The sequence below is a fragment of the Kogia breviceps genome, chromosome X (genome assembly GCF_026419965.1).
Source record: "Kogia breviceps isolate mKogBre1 chromosome X, mKogBre1 haplotype 1, whole genome shotgun sequence".
Lineage (NCBI taxonomy): Eukaryota > Metazoa > Chordata > Mammalia > Artiodactyla > Physeteridae > Kogia > Kogia breviceps.
In genome coordinates, this window is record NC_081330.1 from 70,772,396 (window position 1) to 70,790,321 (window position 17,926).

At 38.6% G+C, this 17,926-nt stretch overlaps 1 protein-coding gene and 1 long non-coding RNA gene across 15 annotated transcripts in view; one reads left to right on the forward strand and one right to left on the reverse strand.

Annotated features, from left to right (window-relative positions):
• Positions 1-2,550: 2,550 nt before the first annotated feature.
• On the reverse strand, positions 2,551-16,832 carry LOC136793353 (uncharacterized). Of its 2 annotated transcripts, XR_010838547.1 has the most exons (4): positions 16,506-16,832; positions 12,931-13,320; positions 4,004-4,089; positions 2,551-3,865 (listed from the first exon to the last, which is right to left on the reverse strand). It is a non-coding gene; the product is annotated as an uncharacterized lncRNA (long non-coding RNA). The 2 variants fall into 2 exon arrangements; XR_010838548.1 differs by lacking the exons at positions 2,551-3,865; positions 4,004-4,089 and having other exon boundaries at positions 12,899-13,320; positions 16,506-16,738.
• A 23-nt stretch (positions 16,833-16,855) lies between these two features.
• PHKA1 (phosphorylase kinase regulatory subunit alpha 1) overlaps positions 16,856-17,926 on the forward strand; it is a 143,335-nt gene continuing 142,264 nt past the window's right edge. For 3 of the 13 annotated variants that reach the window (XM_067023611.1, XM_059050378.2, XM_067023608.1), the window contains exon 1: positions 16,911-17,390. In XM_067023611.1, coding sequence (XP_066879712.1) covers positions 17,313-17,390 — 78 coding nt within the window. In that variant the 5' untranslated portion in view covers positions 16,911-17,312. Of the gene's footprint in view, positions 17,391-17,926 lie in introns of all 13 variants that reach the window. The other 10 variants (XM_067023610.1, XM_067023613.1, XM_067023607.1 and 7 more) reach the window with 6 other exon arrangements.

A 17,926-nucleotide genomic window follows, 5' to 3' on the forward strand; every position in this document is an offset into this window, starting at 1 on the left:
TGCAGTAGTTATTTTCACTATTTTATACTCCAGGTCACTTATCTGTTCTTCTGCCTCAATTATTCTGCTATTGATTCCTTCTAGAGTATTTTAAATATCATTTATTGTGTTGTTCATCATTGTTTGTTTGCTCTTTAGTTCTTTTAGGTCCCTGTTAAACGTTTCTTGTATTTTCTCCATTCTATATCCAAGATTTGGATCATCTTTATTATCATTACTCTGAATTATTTTTCAGATAGACTGCCTATTTCCTCTTTATTTTTTTGGTCTGGTGGGGTTTTACCTTACTCCTTCATCTGCTGTGTGTTTCTCTGTCTTCTCATTTTGCTTAACTTTTGGTGTTTGGGGTCTCCTTTTTTCAGGCTGCAGGTTCGTAGTTCCCATTGTTTTTGGTGTCTGCTCCCAGTGGCTAAGGTTGGTTCAGTGGGTTGTGTAGGCCTCCTGGTGGAGGGTACTTGTGCCTGTGTTCTGGTGGATGAGGCTGTATCTTGTCTTTCTGGTGGGCAGGACCGCGTCCGGTGGTGTGTTTTGGGGTGTCTGTGACATTATTATGATTTTAGGCTGCCTCTCTGCTGATGGGTGGCTTTGTGTTCCTGTTTTGCTAACTGTTTGGATGAGGCTGTATCTTGTCTTTCTGGTGGGCAGGACAGCGTCCGGTGGTGTGTTTTGGGGTGTCTGTGACATTATTATGATTTTAGGCTACCTCTCTGCTGATGGGTGGCTTTGTGTTCCTGTTTTGCTAACTGTTTGGCATACGGTGTCCAACATTGTAGCTTGCTAGTTGTTGAGTGGAGCTGGGTCTTAGCATTGAAATGGAGATTTCTGGGAGAGCTTTTGGCATTTGACATTACATGGAGCTAGGAGGTCTCTAGTGGACCAATGTCCTGAACTCAGCTCTCCCACCTCAGAGGCACAGGCCTGACCCCCTGTCAGAGCACCAAGACCCTGTCAGCCACACGGCTCAGAAGAAAACGGGAAAAAAGAGAAAAAATGAAAGAAAAAAATAAAATAAAATAGTTATTAAAATAAAAAATAATTATTTAAAAAAATTTAATTAAAAAGTAATTTTTTAAAAAAGAAATAAGAGAGCAACCAAACCAAAAAACAAATTCACCAATGATAACAATCACTAAAAACTATACTAAAAAAAAAATGGACAGACAGAACCCTAGGACAAATGGTAAAAGTGAAGCTATTCAGACAACATCATACAAAGAAGGATACACATACACACTCTGAAAAAGAGAAAAGAGAAAAAAATTATATATCATTGCTCCCAAAGCCCACCACCTCAATTTTGGGATGATTCACTGTCTATTCAGGTATTCCAGAGATGCAGGGTAGATGAAGTTGATTGGGGACATTTAATCCACTGCTCCTGAGGCTGCTGGAAGAGATTTCCCTTTCTTTTCTTTGTTCGCACAGCTCCTGGGGTTCAGCTTTGGATTTGGCCCCGCCTCTGCATATAGGTCACCTGAGGGAGTCTGTTCTTTGCTCAGACAGGACGGGGTTAACGAAGCAGCTGATTAGGGGGCTCTGGCTCACTCAGCCCAGGGGGAGGGAGGGGTACGGGATGCGGGATGAGCCTGTCGCTGCAGAGGCCAGCATGACATTTCAAGAGCCTGAGGTGTTCCCTGTGTCCTGCCAGGGAAGTTGTCCCTGGATTATGGAACCCTGGCAGTGGCGGGATGCACAGGCTTCTGGGAGGGGAGGTGTGGACAGTGAACTGTGCTTGCACACAGGCTTCTTGGTGGCTGCAGCAGCAGCCTTAGTGTTTCATGCCCGTCTCTTGTGTCCATGCTGATAGCTGTGGCTCGCGCCTTTCTCTGGAGCTCGTTTAGGTGGTGCTCTGAATCCCCTCTCCTCATGCACCCTGAAACAATGGTATCTTGCCTCTTAGGCAGGTCCATACTTTTTCCCAGACTCCCTCCCGGCTAGCTGTGGTGCACTAGCCCCCTTCAGGCTGTGTTCACGCAGCCAACTGCAGTCCTCTCTCTGGCATCTCACCTCCAAAGACGCCAGAGCTTCAGGTCTCAGCCCCTAACCACCTCGGCAGGTGAGCAGACAAGCCTGGTGAGTGCTGGTTGGCACCAATCCTCTGTGCAGGAACCTCTCTGCTTTGCTCTCTGCACCCCTGTTGCTGCACTCTCCTCCATGGCTGTGAAGCTTTCCCCCACCTCGCCACCCCCATCTCTGCCAGTGAAGGGGCTCCCTAATGTGTGGAAGCTTTTCCTCCTTCACAGCTCCCTCCCAGAATTGCAGGTCCCATCCCTATTCTTTTGTCTCTGTTTTTTCTTTTTTCTTCTGCCCTACCCACGTACATGGGGAGTTTCTTGCCTTTTGGGAAGTCTGAGGTCTTCTGCCAGTGTTCAGTAGGTGTTCTGTAGGAGTTGTTCTACATGTAGATGTATTTCTGATGTATTTGTGGGGAGGAAGGTGATCTCCACTTCTTACTCCTCCACCATCTTGAAGGTCTCCCCCTATATGTGGAATCTTAAGAAATGATACAAATGAACTTATTTACAAAACAGAAAGAGACTTACAGATTTAGAGAATGAATTTATGGTTACCATGGGGAAGGTGGGGGGAGATAGTTAGGGAGTTTTGGATTGACATGTACACACTGCTATATTCAAAATGGATAACCAACAAGGACCTACTGTATAGCACATGGAACTCTGATCAGTATTATGCAACAACCTAAATGGGAAAATAATTTTTAAAAGAATAGACTCATGTATATGTATGACTGAATCAGTTTGCTCTACACCTGAAACTAACACAATGTTGTTAATCAACTAGAGTCCAATATACAATTTTAAAAATTACAATAAATTCTAATATACTTCTAAAAAATAAACAAATAAAAGTTGGGTGAAGAAAATAAATCAAGGAGGGAGTGATCAAGTGCATCACATGCTACCAATAAGTCAAGTAAGATGAGGACTGAGAAATGACCACAAGATTTAGCACATTTTTTAAATGGATGAAAGGAAGTCTTCAGACAGAGGGAATAGTGCAACTGTGTGAGAATGCAGTGATTTCAGGCAACTGCAAATAATTCAAGACAACTAAAGCTTAGGGATATAGCAGAAATGAGAGAGCAGCACTGCTGGGTGGATACACACAGGCTAGATCACAATGTCATGCTAAAAATTTTGAATTTATGCTAAAGGCTATGAGAATCCACAGGAGAACTTTAAGTTGGGGAGTAACAGAGCCAAACATTTAAAAAACCAACTTGAGACCAGTATGAAAAATGGAGAACAAATCTGAAGGCAAGGAAACCGGTTAACAGGCTGTTACTATAGTCCAGGGAGAAACTAAAGGCAGTGACACTGGGGCTCAAAAAGAGAAGATGGGTCAGATATTTAGGAAGTTGTAGGACTTGGTGACAATTTTGAAATGCAGGAAGGAGATATTAGAGGGAGGAAGGAGTCAAGGATGACTTGGGTTCTGGTTTGGACAAGTGGGTAGGGGTAACCATTCACAGAGGGAACACTGGAGAAAGAGTAAGTTTGGCAGTAAAAAAATCACACACAAAGGAATGCAGAAGGCCACATGGTATCTTGGAATTATACAGTGTGTCACATATACTTTCTCATTTAATCCTGTTAGTTAGGGAGATGAGAAACAGGCTTGTAGAGATTAAGTAATTTACCCAAGTTTACACAGCCAGGATGTGAGAATGTAGTCTAGAACCCAAGTTCACTGTTCTTCCACTTCTTCAAAGCTACTGTGCCAAAGATTTTGAGGCAAGGAGGAAGAGCACTTAAAAAATGAGTGAAGGTGAGCAAGTGGAGAAAGAAGGGCACTCTCAGCGTTTGAGGGCAGTTTTCCCAAATATCTTTTTCTTTAAGTCTGCCTGGATGGAAGATAGAGACAATAAAAATGTTGATCAGCAAAACATTTGGATTATTAAATTGAATGGTACGTTATATAAAGTAGGGGAGATAACAACTTGGTAGTTTTTCCACAGCCTCTCAGTGTCTTCTTGGCTTACCTTAATCATCCGAAGGCTGTCCCCAATAACTATCGATGAACACAGGAATAGTGCTGAATGGTCCAGGCTCTAGTAGTTCTCACAGTCTAGTGAGGGAGATAGACACATAATTATAATACAGGGTAACCATAAAATCTAGAAAGAGAATTAAAAAAATTAACTATTTTGGAATAATTTCAGATTCACAGAAGAGTTGTTGTAAAGGTAACAGAGAACTATTGGATATCAGTAACCCAGTTTCAGTTTCTCCTAATGTTATCATTTTACACTACATTTATCAAAACTAAGAAACCAACATTTGTACATTACTATTAACTAAACCCTAGACTTTGTATTTCACCAGTTTTTCATTTATGTCATTTTTCTGTTCTAGGATCCAATCTGGTGTCCCTCATTGCATTTTCACTTGTCATGATTCTTTATCTTCCTCTGATCTATGGTAGTTTCTTGGTCTTTCCTAGTTTTTCTGGAAACACAGATATTTTAAAATATTACATATAATATACAGCATATTACATATACATATATTTTACAGATTGAACCCTCTTGATTACCTTTGCTGGGACATGCTAAAGGCACAAGCTTATTCAGTGAAAATCAGAGATATGAAACATCTGAGGCAATGCATCAGATACATTGTGCAAAGATTGCTACATATGTGCTGTATTAATGCACTGTGTTCATGGCAATTTTGCACAGTGCATTGAGCTATGCATTGCCAATGGGGAATAAACATTGAACATGTGCATTGTAATGTAATTATTATATGTACTTACCCATGTCTCTGAATTTTATTGGAACCCTGTACAAAGTAGTAATTTGTAAATTTAACATCATCCAAAAAATATCAACAGACTTAATTTTTTAATTAGGCAAGCTAATTATAAGTTCATATAGACAAATAATAAGCAAAAATAACCAGGAAATCCTGGAAAAGAAGAATAGTGACAGGTAGCCCTACCAGATATTAAAACATTTTAAAGTTTCAATAATTATAAAAAAAGGGTATGGCCACATAAATAGACATACAAACCAATTTTTAAAACACAAAAGTTCATAAGTAGAAAGAAATAAAAATTGAAATTTAAAAACTGATATAGATGACATCTCAAATTAGTGGACAAAAGATAGACTATTCAGTAAATAGTTGGGACAACCAGTAGCCATCTGAAAGAATAAAATAGTTCCATACTTAAAGCTGTACACCAGGATAAACTACAAATGAAAAAATAATTTGAATGTACAAAGGAAAATAATAAAGAGCACTAGAAGAAAACTTGGGAGAATTACTCTATAACATTGGAGTTTTGGGAAAAGCCTTTCTAACTATGATTCAAGATCCAAATGCCAGAGAAGATGACCTCACATTCCATAAAAGACCAACAACCCAACAGAATATGGGCAAAATTCATGAACAAATAACAGAAAAGAAAATATAAATAGCCCTCAAAGATTCTTGTCCTCTAGATGACATGATACTATACATAGAGATTCCTAAAGATGCTACCAGAAAACTACTAGAGCTAATCAATGAATTTGGTAAAGTAGCAGGATACAAAATTAATGCACAGAAATCTCCTGCATTCCTATACACTAATGATGAAAAATCTGAAAGAGAAATTAAGGAAACACTTCCATTTACCACTGCAACAAAAAGACTAAAATATCTAGGAATAAAACTACCTAAGGAGATGAAAGACCTGTATGCAGAAAACTATAAGAGACTGATGAAAGAAATTAAAGATGATACAAACAAATGGAGAGATATACCATGTTCTTGGATTGGAAGAATCAACATTGTGAAAATGACTCTACTACCCAAAGCAATCTACAGATTCATTGCAATCCTTATCAAATTACCAATGGCATTTTTCACAGAACTAGAACAAAAAATTTCACAACTTCTATGGAAACACAAAAGACCCCGAATAGGCAAAGCAATCTTGAGAAAGAAAAACGGAGCTGGAGGAATCAGGCTCTCTGACTTCAGACTATACTAAAAAGCTACAGTAATCAAGACAGTATGATACTGGCACAGAAACAGAAATATAGATAAATGGAACAGGATAGAAAACCCAGAGATATACCCATGTACATATGGTCACCTTATTTTTGATAAAGGAGGCCAGAATATACAATGGAGAAAAGAGAGCCTCTTCAATAAATGGTGCTGGGAAAACTGGACATCTACATGTAAAAGAATGAAATTAGAACACTCCCTAACACCATACACAAAAATAAACTCAAAATGGTTTAAAGACCTAAATATAAGGCCAGACACTATAAAACTCTTAGAGGAAAACCTAGGCAGAACACTCTATGACATAAATCATAGCAAGATCCTTTTTGACCCACCTCCTAGAGAAATGGAAATAAAAACAAAAATAAACAAATGGGACCTAAAGAAACTTCAAAGCTTTTGCACAGCAAAGGAAACCAGAAACATAATGAAAAGACAACCCTCAGAATGGGAGAAAATATTTGCAAATGAAGCAACTGACAAAGGATTAATCTCCAAAATTTACAAGAAGCTCATGCAGCTCTATATCAAATAAACAAACAACCCAATCCAAAAATGGTCAGAAGGCCTAAATATACATTTCTCCAGAGAAAATACACAGATTGCCAAAACACACATGAAAGGATGTTCAACATCACTAATCATTAGAGAAATGGAAATCAAAAGTACAATGAGGTATCACCTCACACCAGTCAGAATGGCCATCATCAAAAAATCTACAAACAATAAATGCTGGAGAGGATGTGGAGAAATGGGAACCCTCTTGCACTGTTGGTGGGAATGTAAATTGATACAGCCACTATGGAGAACAGTATGGAGGTTCCCTAAAAAACTAAAAATAGAACTACCATACGACCCAGCAGTCCCACTACTGGGCATATACCCTGAGAAAACCATAATTCAAAAAGAGTCATGTGTCACAATGTTCATTGCAGGTCTATTTACAATAGCCAGGACATGGAAACAACCTAAGTGTCCATCAACAGATGAATGGGTAAAGAAGATGTGGCATGTACATACAATGGAATATTACTCAACCATAAAAAACAGAATTGAGCTACTTGTAGTGAGGTGGATGGACCTAGAGACTGTCATACAGCGTGAAGTAAGTCAGAAAGAGAAGAATAAATACCACATGCTAACACATATATATGGAATCTAAAAAAAATGGTTCTGAAGAACTTAGGGGCAGGAGTGTAATAAAGATGCAGACATAGAAAATGGACTTGAAGACACGGGGAGGGGGAAGGGTAAGCTGGGACGAAGTGAGAGAGTGGCATAGACTTATATGTACTACCAAATGTAAAATAGATAGGTAGTGGGAAGCAGCTACATAGCACAGGGAGATCAGCTTGGTGTTTTGTGACCACCTAGAGGGGTGGGATAGGGAGATGAAAGCGGGAGGAGATATGGGGATATATGTATATGTATAGCTGATTCACCTTGTTATAAAGCAGAAACTAACACACCATTGTAAAGCAATTATAATCCAATAAAGATGTTAAAGAAAAAAAGATTCTTGTCTTCTCTTACATAAGAAAAATGCCAAATATAATTTCTAAGATTTGTAACCAACCCCAAAATTGATAACACACTCTATTAGCAAGGCTGTGGGAAATTATACACTCTCATACATTCCTGGTGGGAATGCAAATTGATACTACCCTGATAAAGGACTATTTGGCTATATCTATTGAAACAAAAAATACATTTTTCATTGAATGAGCAATCCAACTTCTGGGTGTTTACCAATATACCTGAACATCTATAAAATAAAATATGTCCAAGATTATTAATTTCAACTTTAGCATATAGCAATAGATTGGAAACAATCCAAGTATCTATCAACAGGGTACTGATTAGATAAATTAAGGATTAATCACACAGTGGGATATTATGACATACAAAAGAATGAGGAAGATCTGTTTGTATTGATATGAAAAGAGATCCAAGTAAAGAAAAATAAAGGTGCCAATCAAAATGTGTAGTATGCTATACTATGTAAGAAGGAGATAAAATAGAGTATATATTCATAGTTACATAAAGAAACTCTGGAAAGTATGTATTTATTGAGATTAATTGATTGGAGGAATAGGGTGAATGGGAAAGATGGTAGAGGAGTAGGAGCAAGACTTTTCACAATATACCCTTTACTGTTTGAGTTTTGAATTGTATGAGTGTATTACCTATTCAAGAAAAGGTAAACTACAAACAAAGATAAATATAAAACTCCAGGTAATAATAACAAGATGAGAAAAGAAGGGTTATTCAATGAGTCAGTAAAGCATGCTACAAACTTTGTTGTGTTTCAAAAAAATAACAGAAATACTGAATCATTTTAGGTATGTTAAAACATTTTATAGTTATGTGTACATATGAAAAATTAAGGGCAGCCACTAAAGGAATATAAATGCAAACTATAGTTTCTAAGCCATCACAGGAAACAAAAGGGGATATAGACAAATGTATCAATTCAAGATAAGGAAAAAATGTCAGAAAGCGTGGTAAAAAGAAAGTACAAAACAAAATGGTGAAAACAACTCTCCAAATATGGCAATCATAATACACTTAAAGAGGTGGAATTAATCAATTAAAAAGCATATTTTCAGAATGAATAAGAGACACGCACAAGGCTATTTCTTGCAGAATTACTTATAATAGGAAAAGGCTAGAAACAATCCAAATGTTCCATCAATAAAGGTCTGGTACATCCACAAAATGAAGTACTCTATTGCTTTGAAAAGGAATTAAGAATATATATATACTCTGATCGAGTGATCTACAGGACTTATTATTCATTAAAAAAAGCAAGGTGGAAAATTGTGTGCATAATATGATACCACCCACATAAGAAGGGAAGAGATAGAAATACCTATATACATATTTGTTTCTATAGGGAGTATGAAGGAATAGCATAAAGAGACAGGGATTAAAAACTAGACTTCTCTGAGTATACTTTGTTCCATAGATTTGACTTTGAAACCATGTAAATATATTACAAAATTGTGAAGCTATTTTTTTAAAAAGCAATACCTAAAAATCAAAAGCAAAATGAAACAAATGAATCTGTGTATCCAGATGGTGACATAATAACACAGAAAGTGACTTTAAAACACAGAAACATTAATGTATATCCCTAACAGGATACATCTTAAGGTAAGGACAAAGAATCTATAAAATAATCTTAAACTCTTTGTAAGTAATCATATTTTTGGTGGTATGGTGTTGGTATTGTTATTCTGAAACTGTTGTCTCTATATTGTGGAATAAAGCAAACTAGTGATTATGTTGTTATTTTGAGAATCAGGATATTTGTTGTGGGAGAAAGGAGATATAGATTGTTGAGGTCAAGTAAAAATCCTATACTGTAGCCTTGAATTTAAATTGGAAGGATCATGATGCCCGGGCCCAGATTTTTATTTCCAAATACCATTTCACACTAAAAAGAACCAGGACTCCCGAGAGGAATGGCTGATTTCTAGTCTGAGCTAGGAAACATACAAGTAGAACCTTCAATATCTTGCTTTCTCAGAAAACAAGGAGGTTATCACAGACCACTAGGGTTGTGTCAAAAGGACACAGGGGCCAGAGTGTAGGGACCAAAGATGGGACAATCTGAGCATCAGTAAGTAGAATAACTGTAATGGATTGAAATATAACAAATGTTTAAATCCATATGTTTATTATAATACTAAAAAAGGGTCACATTTGAAAAATGATAGATAATTAACTCATTATTTTGCAAGTCAATAAATAAAGGCATTTATCCTGCCTTTCCTATGTGAACTGTACCACTAGGTACAAAATAGTAGATGAGGGGAAGTTTCTTTTCTTTTCTTTTTTTTTTTTTTTTTTTTTTTTTTTGCGGTACGCGGACCTCTCACTGTTGTGGCCTCTCCCGTTGCGGAGCACAGGCTCTGGACGTGCAGGCTCAGCGGCCATGGCTCATGGGCCCAGCCACTCCGCGGCATGTGGGATCTTCCCGGACGGGGGCACGAAGCCGTGTCCCCTGCATCGGCAGGCGGACTCTCAACCACTGCGCCACCAGGGAAGCCCCATGGAAGTTTCTTTTTATAAAAGAATTTCAGCTAATAAATGAATGTGGAATGATAGAATATCACTATTTTGCAACTCTTAATGAATAAGTGGATTTTACCATTGAGAGACAACCAGACATTATGTGTCTCCTGATGGAAGAACTCCATATGAGCAGTCTAGCCAAGAAAACTGAACCTGAATCTGATTAAGCCTCTAAAGTGAAACACCAATCTGTAGGAAATACAGAAGACAGAGAATATGTTAATACCATGGGAATGGAATCAGGAAAGTCCAACTGGGGAAACCCTACAAGACAAACAACCAGATTTCTTCAACAAATTGCAAGGAAAAAAGGAGAGATAAGAGGGAAAACCTATGGCTTAAAAGAGACTTAAAAACCTTATGAGACATATAAACCAAATGCAATGCATGGACCTTATTTGGAGCTTGATTCTCTCTCTCTCTCTCCTTCACACACACACACACACACACACACACACACAAACAAACAAAACAAAACAAAACAAAACAAACAAACAAACAAAAAAAACCACCACACACTCATTTCTGAAACAGTTGAGCAATTTGAACAAAGAAAGCATATTTGATGATTTTAAGGAGTTGTACTTTTAGGAATAATAATGGTAGTGTGGTTATATTTAATAAGGGGTTATATTTAATAAGGCCTTCTTATCTTTTATAAGTATTAATATATAATATTTATAGATGAAAGGATATGAAGTCTGAGACTTACTTCAGAATAATATAGGAGGAAGAGAAGATGGGAGTATAAAGGACAGAAACTAAATTAGCTATTAGCTGATAATTGTTTAGCTGATAATTGTTGAAGATAGGTGGTGGGGTTTATTGTATTATACATTTTCTTTTTTTATAATAAAATATTTTAAAAATTTGTCCATTTATTAGGTCACAGTGGTATAAAAAATAAAGATATAATCAATCAATAAAGCTAAGAACAGGCTCTTGGAAAAGAGTAATAAAATAGACAAACTTCTGGGAAGATTCATCAAATAAAAAAGAGAGAAGGCACAAATAAAGTATGTCAGGAGTACAAAGGTGGCCATGATTCAGATTCAGAAAAGTCAAAAGCAAAGTTTTGCACAACTTTCTACTAATAAAGTTTGACCCCCAAAAGATATTTGGCAGGATCTGGGGAGTGGTTGTCACAACCTAGGTGGTGGTATGGGGCAGGGGGCGTGGGGGGAGTGCTACTGACATCTAAACATCCAAAATGCACAAGACAGCCCCCACAACCAAGAATCATCCAGCCCTAAATGTCAGTAGTGCCAAGATTAAGAAACTCTGACTTGGATTAAATTGGCAAGCTTCTAGGAAAGTATTACTATCAACAATGACCCAAAAAGAAATTGAAATAATTTTCATAAAGCCACCTGTTTCCAAAATACACCAGGTCAGCAAGTTCTGCCCGATGAGTTCTACCAAGACTTCAAGGAACACATGCTTTTCTTTTCACATAGACAGTTTTAGGGAATAGAAAAAGATGGGAAACTACCAAACTCATTTCACAAGCAAGCGTAACCTTGTTACTGAGACCAAACAAGGACAGCATAAAAATAAAAGATTATAGGCTGATATAATTTAAAAACAATGATGCAAAAATTCTAAAAATATATTAGTAAATTGAATCTAGTGCATATTAAAAGAATAGTTTATCATGACCAAGTGATATGAATGAAAATATGGTTAAAAATATGGATCATCAAAAGGAAACCTATTGATGTAATTCACACATTAACCAAGTAGAGGAATAAACTATATGACTTTTTCAATACATGCAGGAAAAGCATCCAATAAAATTCAACATTTATTCATAATAATATTAATGATAAAGTTCTAGGAAACCAAGGAGAGAAAGAAATTATTTTAAAGTGATAAATGGTAACTTCCAGAAACCTACTGCAGACATATTTAATAGTGAAACATTAGAATCAGTCCATTAAAGTCTGGAACAAGAAATGATAACCACTATACCCACTACAAGAGTTATAAAGATTTGAAAGGTAAAGACACAACTGTTACTATTTGCAAATGATATGACTGTCTATTTAGAAAATCCAAAAACATCACCTTTAAGCCAGTACATCTAGTGAGCTAACATAGACTGGATATAAGATGTACATACAAAATCATTTTCCTATACATGATAATAACCAATTAACATATAGCAGGGAAAAATGTTAATAGCAACAAAAACTATAAAGTACCAAAAAATAAGCTTAACAAAAAAGCACAACTCTTTCATGGAAAAAACTATAAAGTTTACTGAAAGAAATAAGAGAAGGTCTGAATAAATAAATAGACATTGTAGATAGGAAAGCTAAATATTCTCAATATATTTATTCTCCTTAAATGAATCCATAAATTCAGTGCAATCACAATAAAAATTGGGATTTTCCTTAGAACCTGACCAGATAATTCTAAAGTTCTTATGGAAGATTAAAGCTCGAGAATAGCCAAGGCAGTTCAACAATGGTGAAGGAATAGAAAAATAGATTAATGGAACAGACTAGTGATCCAGAAACAGACCCATGGGTACTTGACGTAGCATTTCAAATCAATGGGAAAAGAATATTCATTAAGTGGTGTTAATGCAATTGGCACTAACATTTAGGAAAACATTGTTAAATTTCTATCTAAACCCATTAATAAAAATAAATTATAAAGGAATTAAGAGTGTTATGGATAAAAAGCAAAATGATAAAATTAATACAAAAAAATAATGTGTTGATGATCTTGAGAGCAGGAAGGCTTTATCAATTTCTTAGGGCTGCCATAACAAATTACTACAAACTGGGTGGTTTAAAACAACAGAAATTTATTCTCTCACAATCTGGAAGCCAGAAGTCCAATATCAAGGTGTCAGCATGGTTGGTTCCTTCTGGAGGCTCTGAGGGAGAAGCTAGTCCATGCTTCTCTCCTGGCTTCTTGTGGCTGCGGGCAATCCTTGGCATTCCTTGGTTTGCAAATGCATCACTTCCATCTCTGCCTCTGTCTTCATAAGGCCTTCTCTTCCCTATGTGTCTTCTTTTCTTGGAAGGAAACGTATCATTGGATTTAGGGCTCAAACATTTTCCTCAGTAGGAAAATCCAGCATGATCTCATCTCCAGATCCTTAATTACATCTGCACAGGCCCCGTTCCCAAATAAGGTCTCATTCACAAGTTGCGGGTAAACATATCTTTTGTTGGGCCAACATGCAACCTACTACATAGGCCTTCTAAAATAAGACAAAAAGGAAGACTCATAAATTTGACTTCATTAAAAACTATATGAATACAAAGACACCAAAATAATGTTAATAGAAAACCACTTATGGGAAAACGTTCATTATCTCTTTTGGATTTCTTTTTTTTTTAAGTTAAATTACAGATTATGTAGTTTTTAAAAAAATTCTATAAATCAATAAGAAAAACAGTCCAATAGAGAAATGACTAAGTATATAAAGTTATTACCCAGAAGAAATAAAATAAAATAAACAAATATTACATAAATTAAATAAAATAAACATAAGAAGATGCTCAATGACATTAGTATTCAGATAAATTAGGCTTAAGGTAAGATACCATTTTTGCACCCATCAGATTGCTCAAAATTAAAGTTTAATAACATCATGTACTGGTAAGGATGGGGAAAATGGAGACTTTAATACACTACTGGTTGGTGCAGATAATTTAAATGTTTTTTTGATATATCAAAAATTTAAATGCCTATTTCCAAAACACCTGTTTGCATTCACAAGCAGACATACATGTATGTTCACTGAACTATTTTCAAGAGTTCTAACCTGGAAACAAAGTGAATGTTAATCAACAGAGGAATGCCTACATAAACCACAGTATATGAAGTAGATCTCTATGTAATAACATGACTAGATCTTCATGACATAACTTTGGATGAATAAGGCACTCTGCACAACAGTAGGTACAGCATAATATTGTTTGCATTAAAAGAATACGCAGAAAACAACAATATTTTATATATATTGCTCTGTGTGTGTGTGTGTGTGTGTGTGTGTGTGTGTGTGTGTGTGTGTACATTCATAGGGAAAAATCTGGAAGGATACAAACCAATCCTGTAACAGTGGTTACCTTTGGGGAGGGAGATAAAGGAGACTGTGATTATGGGTGACAGACATGGGGAACTTTAACCTTATCTGTAATATTTAAATTGTTTTCATAAAGAATGTGTTTATTACTTATACAATTTTTTTAAAAAATTAAAGATAATGAATGGGAAACAACAGAAAGGACACAGTGTGTGAACTGTTTTTTCAAGAGATATAATAATAAAAAATTTATTATTAATAATGAGAGAATAGCTAAGCAAACTGGAACATCTACTAGAAGGAAGATTAATGTAGACATTAACATAAAATGCAAAACCATGGAAAACATTTATAAAATGTGAAGTTTAAAAAATTTTGGATTTTTGAAAATTAGTATGATTAAAACTTCCAGGTAATATAAGGGAGCAACAATAAAATATTCCCAGGAACTTGGAAATAAAATGTTATTCAAGAGTTAAACTATAAAATTAATGTATGGTGAATCACATGGAAAAATCACCTTCAAGAAACATAATGGCTTCCAGACAAGCAAGATTTGACTATAATTTGGGTGGATAGTTTTGACATATCTAAAGCAAGAATGTGTCATTGAACCATGGAAGCATAGAAAAAGGAAACAGTGAAGCCCACATAGAGCAGACTTGTTACTTAATCTTCGGGGGCTTTAGCTTCTCCATCTCTAAAGCATGGTTAATCATAGTATTTACTTCATAGGGTTATTGTATAAAACAAAATAGCACTTGGTAAGGAGAGAGGCTTATACATTATTAAAGGAAGGGAATGTGGTGGTCAGGCCACTATACTCCAATATAAAATAAACTGTTACTGTTCTATTTCTCATCAACAACCAGCATCCTGGTTTTCACACATCAGTCTCTCATGAGTTAATCAGCATGAGTCAGCCTCCTGAGACTGACCAGTTCAGGGACACTGAGGAGATCAAGTTTCTGAGATGGAAAGGTCCAGCCTGGACTGAGGTTGAAAGCACCAAGGTAATGCCATCCAACAAGGCATCTTGGTAGCCAGCCAGTTAACCTTCCTTGGTGACACACTACCTTTGGCTTTTCTAATCTATTCATACTTCTGAATAACTTGCCAGGGAAGGTGGTCTATGCAGAAGGAATAAAAAGACTAGAAAAAAATAAGCTAAAATATTAACAGGTGGTTGTTTGTGAGAAGGAATTATGGGTGATTTGCTCTACTTTTCTATACTTTCCAAGTTTTCTTTAGTGAGCATATATTACTTTAATATTTTTAAAAACATCTTTAAAGGATGATGAGGTGAAGAAAAAGAGAAGGCAGTAGCTTCAAGGGGACAAGGGTAGAGAAAGGGCTTTTGAGGCAACAGGCCAAGGGGAATATGTCAGGGAGTTAGGACCAGAGTAGGGGCAGGCAAGCACTCTTTCTTCCAAAATGAAGTAGCTTTCCCTGGAAAGACTTTTTCTCCCCATGTGTACCTGGGCCTTTAAGTAGCTTGTTATTTGCCAGTCATGGCATTTGCATAGCCAGTGAATGCGATGGAAACCATTTGCTTGAGAATTCTAATGTATCTCTGTATCTAACTATATCGCTGGCTGGCCGTTGAACCCGAAAGTCCCAGATCTGAGTTCTTGAGCATTCCCTCCCTCTTTCTTCATCATCATTACCAAATATTTGCTAGTCACCTCCTAGGTGCTTGACTTTATGCTGATTTAGGCGGGGGTGAGGGTGGGGTTGGAACGGAGGGAGCTTACGAGGAGAGACTATACTCCAACATAAAATAAAAATTAAATTGAAAAAAAGATCAAACGAAAATGCAAAATCACTGTGGCCTAGGTGGGGTGGCTAGGGAAGGCTTAGAATCACAGATTTTCCGAGTTGGACCTGAAAGGTCAATCGGTCTAATTCTCTTACCCCGCGATTCAGAGAGCAGGTGGTACTTAACCCTTGACTTGAAAGAAGTGCAGGGTTTGGAACAACGGAGATCAAGATGTGGGGGTTGGGGCAGTAAACAAAGGGAGCGAAGGCTCTGGGGCCAGGACACCTAGTAGGGTGTGGTCTGATTACCCTGCGGCCAGTGATCAGCGTTACCTACAGGTTTCCTTTCTAGCTTCCCTTTATGCCTTTATTTTCAGCTGAGTCTTTGTTGCCTCAGCCTTGTGACCTATGTACGCACGAGGGAGCCTTCCAAAGCTGTTATACAATCTCCTCCAGCTCCTCTCCGGCCAAGGCTGTCCTGAGCACCGCTCCCTCCCAGCCCAGTTCCCGCTTGGGGCACTCGCTTCCTCAAAGTACACCACTGCCCCCTCCTTCCCAAGCGCGCCGATTCGCCACTTTCTGAGGAATAAAATATTTACCTTAGGGAGTTGTTTCTTGTTTGGTTTGGATCGGAGTAAGGAGTTGAATCTGAGCTTTGAGTCAAAAGGATAAAATACAATAAAGACCCAGAAATTCCAATTCTTTAGACCTTGAACGCAAACGATCGTTCTTTCCTTTTAGGTTTGAAGTTACCGTAAGTTCCTAAAACTAGTCCGGCAGAAGAAACAGCCTCCCTAACATCCTGTGTCCACAGCAAGTGTGGACAACTGAAATAGTCATTTGAGGTGTTTCGAAAATAACCCCCTGATAGCACATTGCCTACGGTGACACATTCTCGTCTGCGGGGCGGGCTGGGCCGCCAGGGGCGGGGCGAGTCCCCAGGCGCCGCGCGCAGCTGCAGGGACACCGGGCGTCAGCCCCGCCTCCGGCTTGCGTCTCGTGGTAGGTGGAGGCGGCGCCGCGGCCTGTGACCTGCAGCTGCCGGCGGACGCGCTGGAGGCTCCGGGCCGCGGCTGTCTTCGGTCTCCGAAAGTGGAGCGGAGGATGCAGGAGCCACCCGCGGAGGCCGGACGGGCTTAAGAGAGGCGGCGAGCGGCGCCGGAGGCACTCCGGCTGGGCTCTAGACAGCGGGAGGCTCGGGCGCGCGCGGGGCTGTGGTGGCCGCGGAGGCCGCCTTGGCCGGGACAGCCGGCCCCAGGCCTGAGCGGTGGTAGCACTGTGCCCGGGCCTGGTACTCGGGCTTCCCACAGCGAGGGTGGGGCTGCGTTAGAGCCTCCTTTCTTGGAAAATCGTGGGCCCCTGTGGTACTGCGGCAGTCTCTCTGAGGGGATTGGAAACGGAGCGCGATGAGGAGCCGGAGTAACTCGGGGGTCCGGCTTGACGGCTATGCTAGACTGGTGCATCAGACCATCCTGTGCCATCAGGTAAGTGATGGGGTGTCGCTTGTGATCACCAAGGATGCGCAGTGTGATAACCTGGACGCAGACCCTGGGTGAACCCGTTTGTGTGGGTGTGTGTGGGGGGGTGTATTGCAGGTTCTCCCGCCCCCTCGCTGGGGAGGTCTTAAAGGACCCTGAAGAAAGGTGTTGGGCAAGGAACAGAACCAGAGTCAGGCACCGTTAGCCTCGAGTCCTGAGTCAGAGCTCTGAGTCCCCCCTCCCAACCCTCCGCGTCCCCCAAACCACTGCTGGGTTCCAGGGGCCGGAGTTGTAAGATGTGTCGAAGCTTGTTTATCGACACCGCCCCCGGCCCCCTCCCCAAGCTTGGGAGTCGTCTCCTTCTCCTCCTCTGAAGGAAAAAGAGGTAGAAGAATTTTAGCCATCTTAAGACTAGACTGTTGTGAAGATCTGAAGTACCGTGTATATACTGTTCATTATAGTTTTTCTAATCTTTTAGTGCTGATTTTTCGTTGGTAGTTCATTCTTTCTAAAACACCTCCTTTCTTTTAAGAATTCCCACA